Source organism: Benincasa hispida, chromosome 9, assembly GCF_009727055.1.
Source record: "Benincasa hispida cultivar B227 chromosome 9, ASM972705v1, whole genome shotgun sequence".
In the NCBI taxonomy this organism is placed as follows: Eukaryota; Viridiplantae; Streptophyta; class Magnoliopsida; order Cucurbitales; family Cucurbitaceae; genus Benincasa; species Benincasa hispida.
In genome coordinates, this window is record NC_052357.1 from 19,103,593 (window position 1) to 19,123,468 (window position 19,876).

At 34.3% G+C, this 19,876-nt stretch overlaps 3 protein-coding genes across 4 annotated transcripts; 1 reads left to right on the plus strand and 2 right to left on the minus strand.

Annotated features, from left to right (window-relative positions):
• The first annotated feature begins 9,108 nt into the window (after nt 1-9,108).
• Nucleotides 9,109-9,465, plus strand: LOC120084594 (protein RALF-like 33). Its single transcript, XM_039040402.1, has one exon. It carries the CDS (start codon nt 9,109-9,111, stop codon nt 9,463-9,465), a length of 357 nt encoding a protein of 118 aa, XP_038896330.1.
• A 41-nt stretch (nt 9,466-9,506) lies between these two features.
• Nucleotides 9,507-13,597, minus strand: LOC120087042 (heat shock factor-binding protein). Of its 2 annotated transcripts, none has more exons than XM_039043885.1 (5): nt 13,458-13,597; nt 10,667-10,720; nt 10,431-10,454; nt 10,322-10,364; nt 9,507-9,851 (listed from the first exon to the last, which is right to left on the minus strand). In XM_039043885.1, exons 1-5 carry the CDS (start codon nt 13,458-13,460, stop codon nt 9,706-9,708), a joined length of 270 nt encoding a protein of 89 aa, XP_038899813.1. In that variant the 5' UTR covers nt 13,461-13,597; the 3' UTR covers nt 9,507-9,705. The 2 variants fall into 2 exon arrangements, with proteins under 2 accessions (XP_038899813.1, XP_038899814.1); XM_039043886.1 differs by lacking the exon at nt 13,458-13,597 and adding an exon at nt 10,946-12,070.
• A 1,222-nt stretch (nt 13,598-14,819) lies between these two features.
• On the minus strand, nt 14,820-19,735 carry LOC120087178 (dol-P-Man:Man(5)GlcNAc(2)-PP-Dol alpha-1,3-mannosyltransferase). The gene is made up of 13 exons (XM_039044083.1): nt 19,447-19,735; nt 19,328-19,362; nt 18,784-18,921; nt 18,237-18,305; nt 17,449-17,606; nt 17,304-17,370; nt 17,154-17,207; nt 16,794-16,882; nt 16,499-16,615; nt 15,923-16,056; nt 15,706-15,784; nt 15,426-15,482; nt 14,820-15,330 (listed from the first exon to the last, which is right to left on the minus strand). Exons 1-13 carry the CDS (start codon nt 19,580-19,582, stop codon nt 15,162-15,164), a joined length of 1,302 nt encoding a protein of 433 aa, XP_038900011.1. The 5' UTR covers nt 19,583-19,735; the 3' UTR covers nt 14,820-15,161.
• Between the last annotated feature and the right edge of the window lie 141 nt (nt 19,736-19,876).

Below are 19,876 nucleotides of genomic sequence, written 5' to 3' on the forward strand. Positions count from 1 at the left end.
ATAACCCGTAGTCCTAGACTCACTAGATGATCCTCAAACACTTTAATCGTGAGGGCCTTAGTAAAGGGATCAACAATGTTGTCTTCCAAGGCTATCTGTGTGGCAATCACATCTTCTCGATGTACGATCTCCCTAATGAGATGGTATTTGCACTCAATGTGCTTTCCACGCTTATGGCTTCTAGGTTCTTTGGAATTTGCACTGCTCTATGTTTATGATAATAGAGGGTGATAGGCAGATGCATATTTGGAATCACTTCCAAATCTGTTAAGAACTTTCTAAGCCATACTGCTTCCTTTGTTGCTTTGCATTGTAGCTACGTACTCTGCTTCCATGGTGGAGTCAGCAATTGCTTTATACTCCTCCAAACTAAAGCTCCTCCATTTAAGTGAACATTGATCCCAAAGTTGATTCCCTCGAATTTATATCAGTCTGGAAATCAAAGTCAGTGTATGCTATAAGAATCAAATCCTTACCGCCATACGTGAGCATATAATCTCTCATTCTCCAAAGATACTTGAGTATATTTTTAAAGGCAGTTCGATGATCATACTCTAGATTGGCCTGAAACCCACTAACATGCTATAAGAATCAAATCCTTACCGCCATACGTGAGCATATAATCTCTCATTCTCCAAAGATACTTGAGTATATTTTTAACGGCAGTTCGATGATCATATCCTAGATTGGCCTGAAACCTACTAACGATTCCTACTGCTAGAATATATCAGGTTATGATTAGAACATGGCATACATCAGATTACCAACTGTTGATGCATAGGAAATATGTTTTTTTTTTTTTTTTTAGGTTTCTTAGGACACTGTTCCTTAGACAAATGAATTCCATGTCGAAAGGTAACAAATCCCTCTTGGAATTCTGCATCTTATATCTAGAAAACATCTTGTCTATATAAGATGCTTGAGACAGGGTTAACGTTTTATTCTTGCGATTCTGAAAAATTTGGATTCCAAGAACAAACTATGCTTCTCCCAAATCTTTCATTTGGAATTGCGTTGTTAGCCACTACTTAATATCAGTCAAGTATCCTACATTATTCCCAATGAGTAGGATGTCATCAACATACAACACCAAGTATGCTACAACTTTGTTGACAATCTTCTTGTAGACACAAGGTTCGTCAATATTCTGTTCAAGGCCATAAGATTTGATCGCAGTGTCAAGCCTTATATTCCAAGATCTAGATACTTATTTCAACCCATAAATGGATCATTTTTTGGAGATACAAATAACTTCAGGTCTCTCACTGCTTTAGCTAAGATGACCTCTCCTATTCTAACCTTGAAAGTCATTCGCCCTCTACAAGTTATCTCTAAGAACTAGTTTCTAGAATAAAAGTATAAATATGGTTAGCAGCTCCTGAATCAAGTATCTAGGTAGAGTTATCATTTTCTACTAAACATGTTTCAACAACGAGTAAATTATATTTACCTTGTTTTTCCTTTTCACTTTCTTCTCAGCAAGGTATTTAGGGCAGTTTCTTTTCCAGTGCCTATCTAGAGGAAATATTTTCCTTTGTCTGCAACTTTCCCTTGTCTTTGCTGTTTGCAGGAGCCTTTCTTTTCCATTTATTCTTCTTCTTTATTGGAATACTCTTATTCTGTGAAGTGTAAGGTCTAGACTTTGTTCCTAAGGACGATCATTTTTGGAACCTTTTGAAGGTAACAACATTTGCTTCTCCTTCATGTCCCTTACTCTTCAAAAGAGACTGGTAAGTATAGAGCTCGTTTAAAATAGTGGTTAGATTGTATTTAATATTATTCATCATTGCATCAGTTCAAAACTGCAGAAAACTCTTCGGAAGAGATTTCATGATGAAACTAACTAGACTCTTTTCATCTATGACAACAAAGTTTTTCTCCGCCACATTGAAGTGGACCATCATATCCAAAACATGTTCTCTAACAAAGGTTCCTTCCTTCATGCGGTAGTCGTAAACGTACATAAGAGCATCGTGCCTGACAGATGTGGACGATTGTCCGAACATCGTCTACAACAAATCCATGATCGCCTTAGCAGTGACCATGCTCTCGTGTTTTTTAATCAAGACATTAGATATGCTTGCTAAAATATAGGCTCGAGCCTTTTCATTTGTCCTTACCCATCTTTCATAAGCATCCCGAACATTTGGTTTGTTGACAAGCCAGAAATTGGAGGACATTCCTCCATTAAAACGAACATCAAATCATCAATTACTAGTCTCGTGTTTATATTTGATTTCCATGTTGAGTAATTGTCACCATTAAACATATCCGAAGCAAGTAGCTGAATTATTGAGTTTGACATGCTGAAAATGTGAACAAATTTTATTAGTGAAATACTATTAAATCCAATCAAGTTTTAGCAAAAGTAATAAGGTACCCATATCTCATTAATTTACAACGATACTTTAGTGAGTTAGAATAACTGCTATCGAGAGACAGTCAATTACTCCTTCACTGAATCAAGATATTCTTGACTAAATATTAATACCAAAATAACTCTTATTCATATAATATTTAGTTATCACTCTTTGGTCAAGAACTTACTAACACTTAGTGATTTTTGTAAATGTAACCCGTCACTTTCAGATCTCAGAGATCGGTATCACCAAGCTATCAAGGGGTAAACAATGCTGAAGGCGGACCTAAGAGATCCTATTCATTTTTTGAGTTTGGGTTGTTCCAATTCCAAGTCACTACCCTCCTATTGGGTGGTTGCTAAAAACGACAAGCAAGCGAAACATGGAAATCTAACAGTTCAACCTAATGGAGGAGACCGTAGAATGTGTTGACACACTTCCTTCCCCCACTTACTATGAACAACTTTCCCTATTCACTTTACTATTGACCCATGCAAACACTTTTCAAATAAAGCTGTCACCTAAAAACGACACGAAGCGGAGTAAGAATCTCATGGTGTGAACTCTTAGGGACGTGAGAGCTAAAAATAATATATCATATATATCATTAATCTCCCATTGAAATATTCTAGACGATTTGGGTAGACTTTTACTTAGGTATATTATGGCTTATTAAATACAACCTAATTCTAGATGTTTATCTGAGTATAAATTTTATGCTAGATTTAACCTACAACGTCTAAGTGATAAACCTTTTATTACCTCACATCACTCACGCATGCTCATAAAACTAGGTTAACAAAAATAAAAAAAATTGGCTCGATCCCTAGGTAGCAGGTGTTCTACAAACCGTCAACTTAAGTACCTCTAGCCTTAGACAAGATCTTACCAGGTGAGCTTGTAACCGTAGTTTTACAAGATAACGACTTATTTTAACTATTAAAACAATGTGTCATTTGTTAACCTTAGGTGAGTATGCATTTATCTTTATTATAGATTTTAAATGTCTAATTCATTTTATAACACTTACAACTTAGACATTCTCCATAACATATATCATACATTTCATAATTTAATATAACAACTTATATTAAAACTCTACACATGTATACTATATATTATAACACTTATAACATATTTTTAATGCATGTAACTATTGGAGTGTATCAGCAAGTAGCGGAAGCAACAAGGATCAATAAGCATTCTAATTCATTAATTTTGGCAGAAACTAAAGCATGCTCATACTAAAATAAGAAGGTTTCAAGTCATACCTTTGTAGAACTTCTTCAAAGCTCGATTCTCAGCTGCAAATTTCTCCAAATCTGTTGTAAATCACCTCAAGATCTTCCCCACTATTCTCTTAGAGCTCTAGATTGAGCTGTGGGACTCAAAATAAGCTTGAATGAAGGGGACTTGGAGAAGAACTCACAATAGCAGCCCACTTGAGGAACACCTTCTTCAACCCAAATTTTTCAGCAAAAATTCTATGGATTACATGCCTCAATTCCACTTCAATCTTCTTAGTATTTGCAGATTATCGTGCAAAGAAGATGGTTGCATGAGATGCAAGTCATGCTTGGAGTTATTGAAGCCTAAAGAAATGGGTTTTGTGTGAGCTACTTTGAAGATGATAATGGAAAATTCCATAAATCCATTTTGTGTTATTTAATCTTTTCAATTTTCAATTGATTTCAAAAATCAATTTTGTTATAAAATTGAAAATATTATTAATTTTACAAAATTATTTTTTCTAATAAAATTAATAAATAATTATTTATAATAATTCTAATTAATTTAATATAATTTTACACAAATCCGCCTTCATATATTTAAATCATATTTAAATATTAATTCTCCAATTCCATTTAATTCTTAAAACTAAACGTGTAATTATATTTCGTATAATTACTAATTTCTTTAATTCTAATTTGATCGTTTCAAATTAACTTATCACGCTTCTCTTAAAGCTAATCCATTTACGAGCTAGTAGGGGGACCTCGCAAAGCCCATAGTTGAACTCCCTTCACTGTAGATACATTATGTCCACGTGATATAACCATGATTAGTAAGTTAACCCTTCACAGGTTCGTAATAACGGCTGTGTCAAATCTCTTTTTTATCCTCGAGATTACCTTCTGTTTCTTGAGTCCCACTGATCTTCTAATGAATAATTGATTTGTGATTCAATCAACAAACCGAGTCCCTCTCGGGCCAGTGAGAGGGTGGATCCCCTTGTTCAAGACCCAGAGTCAGCACTTAAGGGAACAACCTCTCTACTATCCCTAAAAGTGAGTAGGAGTAAATTCTATCTTGCACCCTATGTCCCCAGCTATTTATCCGGTCTTACCCCTGAAATTGGAGTTTATTGAGCTGGCGCTGTTGAGCCAACCCTCACCTATGCAAATCTAAGGATAATCCCGAATAAATAGGAGTTCATAGTTAGCTCAGGATTAAGGTCAAGTTACCTAGATTATCACTTTGAAATAGTCAGTCTTAAACAGTAAACAACGTTATAAAGTAAGAGTGATTGATTTCGTGGTCCGATCTTGTACAAACTCTTTTGCATAGGACGCCCCCACTGCTCATGTCACAACATGTACAAATTAGGATCGCTTCGTTTGTAGCACTTTACAACTCTTTGTAACAACTACAGAGTAGGTCGCATCCAATAGTGTTACCAGAATAAGGCACCCAACCTTATTCATATACTATAGATCATTTTGAAAGCAATACATATATTCAATAATAACTTATTGAATTTTTAGAATAAGTTTTATTGTTTACAAACCACGAGTTTTAGGACACAAAACCCAAAAGTAACATGCTTTTCTATAGTGGTATTTTAAATCTACATGTCATACTCTATACACAAACAAGATTTAATTTAATTAAATATACATTCATAATGCATAATTAATTAAATACACACTGAAACTGGCTAATTTTGGCATCCTAAGCAAGGAAACAACTAAATTATTACATTAATAACTCAGCTTTAGCTCTGAATCGCTCCCGAACACTTCGAATTGGCGCACGCGTTTCTGGAAGTGCTAAAGAATAGTGTCACAGCACTGTTAAAGGAGTGTCGTGGTTGGGCTTGCTAATGAACAGCGTCATGGTGCCGCTTGACAAAAGTAGCTTCCAGCTGCATTTCCTGTTGCGCCTTGCTCTAAAGACATCAAATTACAACCTAAGATCAACTATATTGACTCTAGCAAATTTACAGACCCTTCTTCCTACATTAAAGCCTATAAACAAAGGCCAATTACGATAATTACAACTGAATTGAAGGTAAATTTTGATGTCAAAACTATAATATATCCACTTCAGCCACCACAACATTCATCACATGAATTAACACCCATAAAGCCAAATTAATGTAAATTGAGTGCTTAAAATTACTCTGATACCAATTGAAATAATTAACTACACATATATAGAAGTAATTGAATCATAAGCACTCTAACTACATTAATTTTGAGGATTAAGTATGTATGTTCATAATGAAAGTTAGGATTTGAGAAAACAACCTTTGTAGAACTCAAAATTTCAAAAACTCCCTTGTTAATTCTGAAAACGAACTCATCATAGCCCACTGTTAGAGTCTTTTCCACTATTCTCTAGTCTTAGAATGGATTATGGGATCCAATTGTGTGAGAATTGGAGGAAAATTTTGAGAGAGTTCGGAGTTTTTTGTATGAATTTTGAAGAACAAATTCTTCTTCAAAAACCAAATTGCATGAACTTTTTCTTAAATAAAAGCTGCTATTTAAAGAAGATTACATGCAAAAGGAAATTATCCTCCAAATGACACCAATTGAGCACTAAATTGAAGTTGGAATTTGAGGTGTTTAGGTAGTTGGAAAAATGGGAACTTTCCACTAACCCTAAATTCCATTTTGAATTTAAATTTCATAAATTAAATTGAAACGGATTTTAATTTAATTTGAATTTCATAAATCCAAATTTTAATTTTGAATAAAATTAATTTTAAATAAAATTAATATCTTTTTAAACAATTTTAAACAAAATTAATTCTACTAATTAATTTTAAATAAATAATTATATTACATTAATTAAAACACCAATCTCGAGTATGAATCCCTATTCATGTATAATATTTAAATCATATTTAAATATTTTCAACTCTCCAATACGTGTAATTCTTAATTAAACGTTTGATTATATCGCGTATAATTAACACTTAATCTCTTAATCTGAATTTGAACATCTCAAATTCTCATCACACTGTTCTAAGGTTTAGTCTGATATGAGCTAGTAGGGGACCTAATAGACCTACAGGTCATGAGCTCCAACAATCCGAGATTAATCAGCTAAACTCTTTAGCCTAATTAACCAACATTCGTTAACTACCGAGACACTCCATTAAAGCCCAATAGTTGTACTCTCCCCACTGTAGATATATTTTTGTCTACTTCATTTAACCATGATTAGTAAATCAATCCTTCACAGGTTGTTCGTAATTACAGCTGGATCAAAATTACCATTTTAACCCTATAATTACATCTTGCTCCTTAAGTCCTACCGTTCATCTAATGAACAATTGGTTTATGGTCCAACCACCAAACCAAGTTCCTCTAGGGCCATTGAGAGGGTGAGGCCCCTTGTTCAAGACCCTAGAGTTACCACTTAAGAGAACAACCTATCTACTATCTCTAGAATCAGGTAGGAGCGAGTTCCATCTTGCAGAACTATGTCCCCAACTATCTACCTTGTCTGAACCCTAAAATGGAAGGTTTATTGAGTCGGCAATGTTGAGGCACTCTCATCTATGCAGATTAAAGATTAAAGGATAATCCCAACTAAACAAGAGTTCAAGTTAGCTCATGATTAAGATCGAGTTACCTAGGTCATCGAATTGAATTAGTCATTCTTATTAGTAAACGGCGTTATAAAGTATAAGTGACTATTTCGTGGTTCGATCTTATGCAAACCCATTGCATAGGACACCTCCATTCATATGTCTCCACATGAACGATGATCACATCGTTTGTAGCAAATACAAAGTGGGTCGCACCCATAGTATCCCCAAGTTAAGGTGCTCAGCCTTATCCTTATACTATAGACCGTTTTGACTATTACTCAAACTTAATCCATTTTTATGTCTCCATATAAAGTTTAAGTATTCATGCTATAGCCAGGGGTTTTTAGTTTATTGGATTTAAGGTTAAAAATCTACAATTCACATATTCAATAACATTTTTATTTAATAACCTCAATAACAACTTTATTGTCAAAATAGAATATTTTTAATATTTACAAACTACAAGTTTTAAGACATTCAACCCAACGTGAATGGATTATAATAATGCAGGTAGGGATTAAACCTACCAAATGCAAAGTCAAAATTAAATATCAAATTGTATAAATGTTGGAGTAGTTGATGAAGCCAATATTTAGCCGTCTGAATGAAATAATAGACAGTGAGACCCACTGAAAATAATTTTATATAACCCACCCGACCTAAAAAAAATGAAAAAAAAAAAAAAAAAGTGTTAATTAAATGCTTTTTCTAAAAAAGTACTTTCAAAGTGTTTCTTTTTTAATTTATGTTTATCATTTCTAAAAAGTGTTATTAATGAATTACAAATACTCCTTAAAATTTTAACCAAACAGGACCAATATATAGGCAAAGCCATATGAAACATACACATAGACTAAATTCCAATTTATTTTTTATTCGTTATTTTGTTTATTTACGTCTTTGTACTCTTAAAATACTCGTTTTCATCCTACTTTCAAATTTTGTTCATTTTGTTGCTATTCTGTTTCAGTCCTAATTTCAAATTTTGTTCAAATTTTGTTCATTTTGTTGCTATACTTTTAAAGTATTCATTTTAGATTTGTACATGTATGCTAAAAGGTGGCCATTTTGGTACCTATTTTCAAACTTTTAACATAAAACATTACAATGAAAAGAAAACCCTTCAATACAAACTTAAGATTACATTTCAACAAGAAATTTGGTGAATTAGTGTCCTGATATTTTAATCGATAAAAATGAAAAAGAAGGGACCAAAATTTATCAAAAATAAAAAATAAAAGAACCACAATGTACATATTGAAAGTAAAATGAGGTAAACGAACCAAAGCTTGAAATATAGGATAGCATTTAAACCAAATTGCATCTAATATATCATTTGAATTCCCATCAACCAATATGAATATTGAATATTAAAATTAATTAGGTATATAAAAGGCCATAAACATAATTCAAATTTTCTATATTTTCAAGACTAAATAAACACTTAAAAACTAATGGCTAATATACTCATGAAAAGACACAAGTTTATAGCGTTTTTAAAACTTGTATATAATCATTGATTCTACTTTTCTATTGTTTTCATTAGTATTTTATAATTTAAAATCAAAGCTTCCAGCCTGTCTTCAGACTTTTAAAACAATAATAGAAATGAAAAACGCCCCCAATTGATTATTCTCCACTCCATCCATAATAAGTCTTTGCTTGACAATAAACAAAGTGTAATATAAATCTATTTTGAACTCATTTCATTATATGAACATTGCCAAATTAGTAAGACAGTTTCAAACTGCAAACCAAATAAGAAGTCAGCACATTTTTATAGATTAAAACAAAACCCATATAACAAACAAAAAACAGAAGTAGCTACCAGCTCCTGTTTACCAATTCCAAGCAACTAGCAAGTATTTCAATATAAATGATTAAAGTGGGTTGTATTGACATACCAAGGAGAGCAGAGAAACAATGGCGGCCAAGGTTTCTTTTCTTCTTCCATTTTTCTTAGTTGCTGCAATCCTTACGGTCTCCTCCACTGCAGTATTGACCACCAGCACTAAGACCCCGAGCTGGGTCCTGGATGGAGCTCGAGCTCGCTGTCATGGATCCATGGCAGAGTGCATGATGGGCGATATTGAATTTGAGATGAACTCTGATATCAATAGACGCATATTGGCAGATTTAAACTACATAAGCTACGACGCGCTCAAGGCCAACACGGTGCCATGCTCACGCAGAGGAGCATCTTACTACAATTGTCAGCCAGGTGCCGAGGCAAACCCCTATGACCGTGGCTGCAATGCTATTTCTCGTTGCCGAAGCTAATGAGTTGTGTTTACTTTTTTGCCAGATATGGGCAGTAGTAGTTGTATGAAGTCATCATAGAGTATAATCATCACTATATTATCAATAAGAAATCATGCAGAAACAGCAAGTCCAAGTCTATAACATATTGCACTTTTCTGTTTCATCCTAAAGCACTGGCTTCAATTTCACAAACGCAACAGCAGAAAGAGAATATTGCAAGTGATCAAACTCATCAATAAAGCAAACACTCAACTATTTCTAGGCAGAACCTTCCTCTTTCTTCACTTCATCTGAACTTGACTTTGAAGGAGGCAGCGGTGATGGAGAACCCTCAACACCCATCTCAGCCTTCAAGTCGTTGATGCTTTGCTCCAATTCGTTTATGCGGCTCCCCATCTCATCGAGTATATTCAAGTTAAAGAAAGCTTATTTATTATCAGTTATTACAATAAAGCTATCCTACAATCAACTTCTTTTCCAATGAATCTAAAGCCCAAAGCTGTACTAGAAAGTCAAACAAATTCTAACTTGCAATCAAGGTGACTAATATAAAGGATCTCTGATTCTACAGGATTCAAAAACCCCATTAGAAGGAATTAAGGTTCGTTCAACAATCCATTTCAAGATCATTACTATCATTTCCCTATAAGAATGTTTCAACTATAAATAACTTTTACAAGATCATCGTTTTCTAGAGTGAAAAAAGAAATCATAATACTCAGAAAATTGCATTATCTAGCCTATACAAACAAATAAATAATTATATGATTTATTTTGCAAAACTCGAAAATCAAAATGTAACCAGGCCTATCAGAAACAATTACTCATCATAATTACAACTGCTAAAAATAAATAGAAGTACTTCGAAGGATATTCTTTGTGATAATGGAGTCAGACATGGTTTGGAACCTAGATTGCTGCATAAAGAAGTTTTTGTTAGACATAGATTTCTCTACCAGAAACTTTCACTAACTGAAACTCACCATCTGTTGAAGAAGATTTTGCACCTGAAGAAAAGAAGAAGAAGAAGAGTTAATACCAATTTAACGATAAACCATCATGAAACAATTAAGAGTGCCTTATGGGGGTCAAATTTTAGACAGAACGAGAGTATTCATCAAAAGGAAAATGAGAGACTTCATAGAACCAACTTCCAATAAGTTAGGGACTATCGAACAGGGAAAAACAAAGAGAATAAACTAAAAGAAAATGAACTCACAAAAATGGTCATATCAGCCGTGCTTTGCTTTGCATCTTCAGAGTCATGCCCATCCTGCAAGATAAAAAGAGTAAAATGTGCATTTCACGCTGTCACACAATGGTACAAAAACAAACCAGTCAAATAATACAAACAATAATAAGTCAAACAAATTAGAATCACTGGAGGTGGAATTACAATCTTGAAAGAGAATTAAGATCAAGCATCAAACATTTTCATTTGTGACAATTACATTTAACAATCAGTAGCACTCCAAAGGTGAATAGTTATTTAAATAACCTTGAAAACTGATGTCTTGGCCACTGGACAAGGTAAAATGTTCTTTATCCTCCCAAAAGCAATCAGCCACAACCAACAAAATATATAAGGGGTACAAAAAGAGAGCCAAAAACAGCGGGGGGAAGCTATAGCTCAAAAGAATGAGATAAAGAGTAATCGCAAAAATCCTTCCTATCCAAGACCTAAAGGGAGGCAAACCTAAACAAGGCCCAAATTTCCTCCCAAAGAGCTCCCCATACCTATCTTGCTAATTCCCTCAGGCTAGATATTCCATAAGATCAAAGAAAGCAACATGCTAAAGAGCCATCCCTCTATCTCAGAACAGAGGGCGGTATAACACCTACATCACAGCCTTATCCAAACTGCTACAGGTCACTTGGACACCTAAAACCTCCAAAAGTGTGTCCCAAATTGTCTCAGAAAACTAAAAACCCCAAAGAACATTATCCGCAGTTTGCACCATAAGGGCCTAGAAGGACAGAAGATGGTCTTTGGATATAGTGAAGGGTGTTAATCCTCCCATGAAAAAAATAAGGGATTTGACAAAAGGGAAAGGACAATCATATGAAAAAAAGAGGATCCACAAGAAAACACTAGCGAGAAGACTCAAGTATCCACACACAATAATCCTTGTACCCCAGGAAATCATGCAAAATGGATAGAAAAGAGGACAACTTCAGAATTTCCCCATTAGACAAAAGACTCCTGGATCCAAAGTAATACAGAGTAGAATCCCTAAATAAAAAGAGAATCGAGGCAATGAAAGCAACTTTCTCGGAGGAAAGATTATAAAAACCTGGAAAGAGGAAATAAAAAGAACTCAACCTGACCTCTAATACCGCCAAAAATGCACTTGGGACCCCTCCTCAATGGGACACTTTAAGTACTAGGAAAAGCATGGGAGACTCATTGAGATAGTCCTCCAATGTTTTTGGAAATTATTTTTAGCCACACTTGTTTCATACCCAATGGAATAAGACCCATAACTGCTCTGTTACAATAACATCACAAGGCACCACAATCTAACGAGAACCACCATGACCAATTTAGAGGAGAGAGCAGAAATTTCAAGCAAGGGATTTCATATTCTCAACCCACCCTTTTCACACAATTTCATGACAAGATCCCAGCTAGCCAAATGACACCCACCCACCCAGTCCCCCTAACCTTTCCACAAAGAATCTGTTTCTCCATCCTCTTACAAATGAAAGAATGAATCCTAAACTAGGATAGGATAGGAAGCAGAGAAAACAAAACATATTGAATCAAATTTAACCTCCCTACTTCAAAAAATGAAGCTTTCGTATAAGAAATTAAAATTAGAACTCAATGACACAATTGTACAACCTATAGAACAGATCTTGTTCAAGTAAGGTTGTAAGAAATTAAAATATTTAAATATAATAAAAATCATTTTAACCTTTCCCACAAGGAGGCCAAAACTGAAACAGATTTGGGATTGTGAACTCATCAAAAGACCCAAGTAGGCAGTAGCTATAGAGCAAACGAGAAAGTTTAAACCCCACCAGCCTAGCCTACTATACCTAACCAACTTAGAAGCGTAACAACCAACTCCAACAAGAAAATACTTTTCCGTATCACTTCTATGCCCAAAATTGACCTCAAAGATTTGCTGGATTTGGTTTAAGTTAACAAAGACAGTATCATCTATCATCTACAGACTAAAAGTGGGTGAGGTGACCTTTATTCTTTCTCACATGGAAATCTTCAACTAAGTCCCCATCTACCCCTCTAAACACTAACCTACAAAAGCAACCTCCACCAAGAAAACGAACGACGGAACCTAAACCAGTAGCGGCAAATGTTTTACTTGTACCCTTTCCATTAATCCAAGTAGAAAAGTGTATGAACCAGACACAATTGACCAAATCGAAGATCTCAATTTAAACCCAAAGCCCTCCTTTATCCCAAAAAGAATACCCACTCAACACGATCCTAAGAGTTTCAAAAATAAATATTAATGATAATCCCTTTCATCTTACAAAGATGTTTAATGTCCAGTTGCCTCCTTAGCAATGGAGGATTCATTTCAGCCTCTCAGCAACAAAACTACACCATATCACACGGCATGCAGACCAAATTAAAAAAACCCAACTTTGAAAAAGGAAATCCAGAAAGTTCGAATCTCCACACGTAATCACACTACCAAGAAGAAGAAGCTTACAAACATCAATTAAAACGATGAACCCCACAAGACAGTAACAAGTAACCGAACCCCAAACCAACATTTAGTATCTAAAACCTAAGGTGATCTAGTGGGGCATTGTTCAAAGTGAGCAAAAGGTTACAAGACGATTGAGCAACTAAAGGTGAAACAGAATCATTAAACGACCACATGAATAGAATTCACAACAGAATTTCATGTCAGAAGAATAAGTTCTTTCAAAAGTTTCAAATCTAAGCTATGCGAAATGGAAACACAAGAGAAATGACATTGAACAGTAAAGAAGCGTAATTAAATGGAATGAGGCTAAAGAAGGGGAATGCCCACCATTACTGCAAAACTGGATCTTCAAGAGACAATCGGAAGATATTCTAAAATTCGCGGTGCCCAATCGTCCAGTTAGCGAGCGGGTGGAGAATGCGGATGAAGAATATGGGAATGGCTGCCTAGCTTGTGCTTAAGGACTGGATGCCCATTTTGTCCCCAAACTTTCCACAAAATTGCCATTTTGCCATTGGTCATTATGTAACGTGATGCTCACATTAGGAAATTTAAGTTTAAATTACAATTTTAGTCCATAAAATTTGATATATACGATTATTTGGTCCTTTGCTTTTTTTATATTGTTTAAATAAGTTTCTAAATTTTCCTTTTTATTTCGTGGATCTCTGAAATTTCAATTTTGTATCTAATAGATTCTTAAAAGTTTTAAAATTGTTAAAAATTAATTGATCTATAAGTTATAAATTTGAATTTTATGTTAGTAGAACCCTAAACTTTTAATTTGCATCTAATGGATTCATAAATTTTTAAAATTTTTCAAAAGCTTGGGGACTACGTTTGTAATTTTATAAATTCTTTGACCTAATGAATAAAAACTTCAAAGTTCAAAAACTAAATTTATAATTTAACTGTATTCTAATACGGTTAATAATCATGCAACCTCATAATAATTTTATCTAATGGAGTGGCATTTGTGTTTTACTAGTTGATACATTAGTAAAATGAATGTAAACATGATTCAAGATTTTTCATACAGAATTGAAATTATCTAGATCTACTTGATAACCAATCCTAAATGTGAAAATATGCGAAATTGCCCATCCCCTTTTTGTTATATATCTTCTTGGAGTGTTTTTAATATCTAATGCATGTTTTAAAATCTAAAGAAAAAATTGAAAAATTGAATTTATTTTTAAATATGGGCTATGAAGATGAAAAAACAAACACAATTTTTAAAAATCAAATAATTATTAAATGAGACCTTAAAAGTTCATGAATAAGGACAAATATTATAATCTAACATGTTTCCTGTAAAAATATAAACAATGAATATCCAAAGGGTATTTTAGTCATTTGAAAAGACTATGCAAAGTTTTGGAGGTATGACATTCAAATTTTCAAAATTTGAAAACCTTTTGACTTTGCTATAAAATTTTTGCTATATTCTGAAGGCTGAAGAGAATGCAAAAGAGAAGGCAGTTGGGTTTAGAGTTCACTTTCCCTCTTGCCTCTCCCTTTGGTGTGGCGTTAACTAAAGTTCAAACTAAAAATTATGACTAATCAAGGACAATATTTCCCATGTTACTGTTTGTTAGGGTCTATTTTTATGGAAAAAATTCCTGAATTAAGAATTGTTGGGATGGTAAGAGTTTCAATTTTAAACTACAATAATTTCATGTTAACTCAAAAACCCAAGCACAACTGTGTAAAATATGATTTAATTGGGTTACATAACTTTGTAATCTTACTATTGTAGGATTGTAAATCTAAACTGAATAGCTCAAATGGACAATAACATAGGGGAAAGACTCAAACTAAATCAGCCTCAAATTTGATGCTCGACAACCCAGAGTTGATCCGACCTCATTCCCCTACGATATTATCGATACCCCTCCGGCTAGAGGAAGAAGAGAAAAATAAAATAAAAGAAAGTAACACAAGAAAGCCAGCTGAAAATCAAACATGGAGAATATAAACTCTATGCAATTCAATCTACTGATAGTGATACACAGATGAAGAGTTGTGTTTTCATTTTTGTTTTCTATCTGATGCTTTGCTGTGAACATAAGGATACTCAGCTGGTCCAGTCCACAAACCCCAAAGCAAAATTAGGTGAAGACTTAGAAGCATGATGGAGGAGTACATATTTGAAGGATAGACATTCCAACAAAACTCTATCCCTGCAAACAGAAGCAAACTACAAAAACAAAACAAAAAATAATCAACAATAACGATATATTGTATGTGTCCAAATTAATCCAGACAAGATTGATGAGTTTTTCAGCAAGGTACCGTAATAATGTAGGAAACGGTGTCCTCCACAACAGATATGGAATGGAAAAGAAATACCTGCAGCATAACCAATTTTGAAATTTAGAGCCAATAACACATTTCTTCAGATAGGACAAGTTATATGGCCATGATTAGCAGATTATATAAACGAAATTTCAGGCACCATTGCTAGAGTATAGAATGGTGTTAGTAAAAATATGAGATGCAGTCGTCAACAAGTGGTTTGAGATGATTCATCCTTTTCCATTAATTGTGAAGGACTAGAGTGACTTGAGCTTACCATGAGTAGAACTGATAATGCAGTGATCGAGCACACAAAATACCAATGAAATTCCCAACAAACATCATTGTTACAACATCTGAGCCGATGAAATAGTGGGAGGAATCGTCCAGTGAAAACGAGAGACGGGTGTTAGACACCAAGAAAAGATAAGAAATGTATATAACAAATCATCATATTTCAGTTCACATCAAACATCATTTTACCACCAACGTACGTTCTTCCTGGAGTAACTTGAAGGATGGCTTGTTATTCTTAGATATCTGCTTGGGAAAGGAACTTACAGGAGCCAATCTAAGTTTAATAGAGAGAAATTGAGAATGGATGAAATTGAAAAGCCCACCTTCATGCCTAGAAGAAAGTGAACAAATATTAAATATTAATGGTGCGGCACATGCTCCAAAAGATAAACCAGTGCAATCATAGGACTCATAACCCACTAGACAGCCAATTCATAGATTGACAACGTTTACCGACCGATAAAAATAAACCGGGTCAAAATGAACTTAGATCAACTAGCATAAAATATATGTTAATGACCCAGAGGTCCTGGTAAAAATTCCCACCCCCATTGTATTCAATAAATAAATAAACCGGAAGGGGAAAAAAACAAAAAAGAGATAAATATTTTTGTCCTTACAATTAGACATCAACTTTGCAGAAACGAGATTCTCATAAAATTTATGACCAATGTTTTCTCTGAAAATCTTCCCCTCCTAACAGGTTCATAGAATATTATCACCATAATAACATTAATCCCTACTTTATTGTCAGTTAAAGGTAAAGCACTTACTTGCACCACTTGTAATGAGCAAAAACTGCCAACAATATCAGGTGAGTAATCAGCAACAAAGCAGCAAACTGTTTTGACACAAATATTGGTTCGGGGACGAACTTGAAGTTAACGGACCTAATACACCAAGGCACAAGCACTTTGAATCGAAGAAACAGAATTACAAATAAAGATGATTCAACACAAGAAGTTTCTCTTAAACCAACTATATTGTACCATTTAGAAAATAGCTAATAAATACAGGTATAAGATGTTCTTCAAAATGAGCAGGGCTTTCAAGTACAGTGAGATGTACCAAAAGTGGATGAAGACGCGCCCAAGATTGAAAGCTCTTGATATGTATGCAAATGGATGTGAAACTATAAAAGGAAGTGCCAAAAGAATCTGCAAAACCGTTGAACAGGTAAGCGTAAATAGATGACAAGGCACTCTCGATGATGGAAATAGCAATTTTAAAAATTAAAACTCGCCCAGCCCTCCTTATACATCAAGCTAGTAGAAACTCATGGTAAACTTGAAAGCACTATAAAACAAATTTTATGGGGAAAATAATAATATGTCAAAAAATACCATAAAGGAATCCAAAATTAAGAGCTCTTTTAACCCAGAAGACATCAGCTACTGACATTGAAAATTAAGATAGGAAGCAAAGCACCTGCACAAGAGCTGCCCCAGCTAAAGCTGTTATCACTCCACTGATATCGATAGCCTGTCACATAGGTTGGAGTATCTTAACAAATAATTTGAACAAAAATAAATTTGGAAACTAAGGCAAGTAAACAATAAAAATGAAAACAAAAACTACCTTTAACATCAGAAGTAATAAGGGTGGTGCATATAGAAGAATGTTCATCTTTATGGAAACAGCAAGACTACAGAAATAGATAACTAGAAGTTAAAAGCGGTAACATCAAAAAAATAAGATGATACTACAACAGAGATTATGATACCTGAAGATGATTAATCCAAGGTTCCACCTTCGTAGAAGAACTAAGGCCAATGCAGCATGAAGAAGAGTCATGGCAAAGCAATCGTTGAAGAGACGAAGCATAAAGATGGAGTGCACTCGTTTGGAGAGGGATAGTAAGCAAAAAGACCAGAACGGAAGCTGGAAGACAATCAATTTGAAAGGTTTTGAAGATTTAGAAAGTAGCAAAGACGTTCTACATCCTCAGTCTGTAACAGGCAGGGCAAGATTTTTTTTTTTTTTGTGTGTGTATAGAAACAATTACTTTAGTTGAGAAGAAATGAAAGAATACAAGGGCAAGATGAAAAGGAAGTCCAGATTGCAACGGCGACAGAACTAAAGAGAAAGGCCAGTGTCAAATGATTTTACAGATTATAGTTTTGACCATAAAGCACAAGGGAGAATGTCTTTTTTCATCAAGAAAGACACTAACCAAGATCTGGATAAGTGCAAAGAAGAAACATACAATAAAGATCATACTAAGTATTTGATAGGAAACCATACTATGCCCATATCACTATCAAATAAAGCTAAAGAAGCGGTCAATGAAGCAAGACCATGTAAAAACTTCAAAATGGGATTAAACTACTTATTGCCATCTACAATTACTACTTGGACATATACTACTACTCGTAATTAGTGTTAGCCTCAGCTAAGGTAAGGACTAATATGCTGCCGGCTAAGTTGTGTTACTTGTGTCAAGGCACCTAGTTTATATTCTGCAGCATAAAAGAAGTAGAATGAGATAAGGAAGGGGAGACAAATGCTTACCGCATCGGTCTTTGCATAGATAAATAAGACAATTCCCAGATTTATAATGTACAAGACACCAAAAAGAATCTGCAATAATAGAAGTTCATTACAACTCGGAACAAAAACAATATTCCCTGAATCCATATGGCAGAAGTGTAGATACGAAAGAAGTATGAAGCACTTGAAATTTTTATCAGATAATGTGACCCACCTCACCAGCAAAGAAAATGTGAACTTATTTAAACATGCTAAAAAGATCATTCCATTTTTAGAACAAAAAATTGCAAAGAAGTGTTTGAAATACTTTTTGTGAAAACAAATCCTATATTCTAATGGATAAACTAATTTCTAAAACAAGTTAAAGCAGTTTTTCAACTAGAACACAAGTTTGTGGATGATGATTTTTGTAAATAGTATCATTAATCTTTCCAAGTCATAAACTATATTTCTTACTAACAACTTTGAAAAGAAAATAAATATAAAAATAAAAATAAATAAATCAGTTTCTCTTTCTCCAAGAGTAATTGACACAGTTCCATGATCTCTATAAGTACAAACTATTTACCTGCGCTGGATAGACCTCTCCTCCAGTGACATACTGTATGGCAGAATAAATATACAAGAACCCAGCTGGATAAACTAGAGGTCCAGTGTCTCCTTGCAATTTGCTGTAATCCCTCTCCCCTCCCAAAAATCCACTTACCTGCTTGAAAATAATACCAAGATGTAAAACCTAAGTACAATATCAAACAAATGTTCATTGATGTCCAATAAAGGCTTTACTTGAGATCAGAATTCCAAGCAAAATGAAATAATTCTTAGACATTCTAATCTTAATCTGTAATACTATCATTTTTTTTCTGTTTACTGTTATAATTCTTACAGCGGGAAGGCCAATCTTGGAACCAAGTACGATGACCATTAGTGTCCAAGATCATAAAATGCTTTACTTGAGCTCCAAATTCTAAGCAAATTAATCTTACAATTATCATACACTCTAATCTTAATCAGTAATTTATGGTTTTTTGCTGTTTTATCTGAGGAATTGGGGTCACGGCATATATAGTTAAGCCAAAATCAAAATATCTACTACTAGTAAGACGACTTACTTGTGACATGTAAGCGTCCCAATCAATTTTAGTATCTGGAAACAAACAATCAATGGCGTCAAAAGGGCACATCGAAAATTCATCTTAAAGAACAGAAATGAGTAGGAATTCGATCTCACAGGGGACATATGCGATGATAAGGCCGACAAGGATGGCATCGGCCAGTAACAAAAAGAACGCGAATGCAAGCTTCGGATTTCGACAATATTTGTGGCTGGCTGATAACCTCGGAGGTTTCGCCGATTTGGCAGCCATGGCGTTCCCCGTCGTCGATGTGCCCTCCGTCCACTGACTTGCAATTCCGTTGACTGAGACGGCGCTGGTCCGAGAAGCAGGCCGATCGAAATCGCCATTTTTGGATGGGCTGCAAATTGGGCTTTTTACCCAACGTGGATTTTACATCTAAATCCAAGCATTTGAATTTTGAGCCCTAACAAGAGGAGTTTTTTTTTTTTTTTTCTTTCTTTCTTTGAAAAGAAGCATGGTGCTATTGTGTTTTTGAAAGCTTAAAATTACTTCTTTTTTTTTTTTTCAAAATCATTTGAAGCA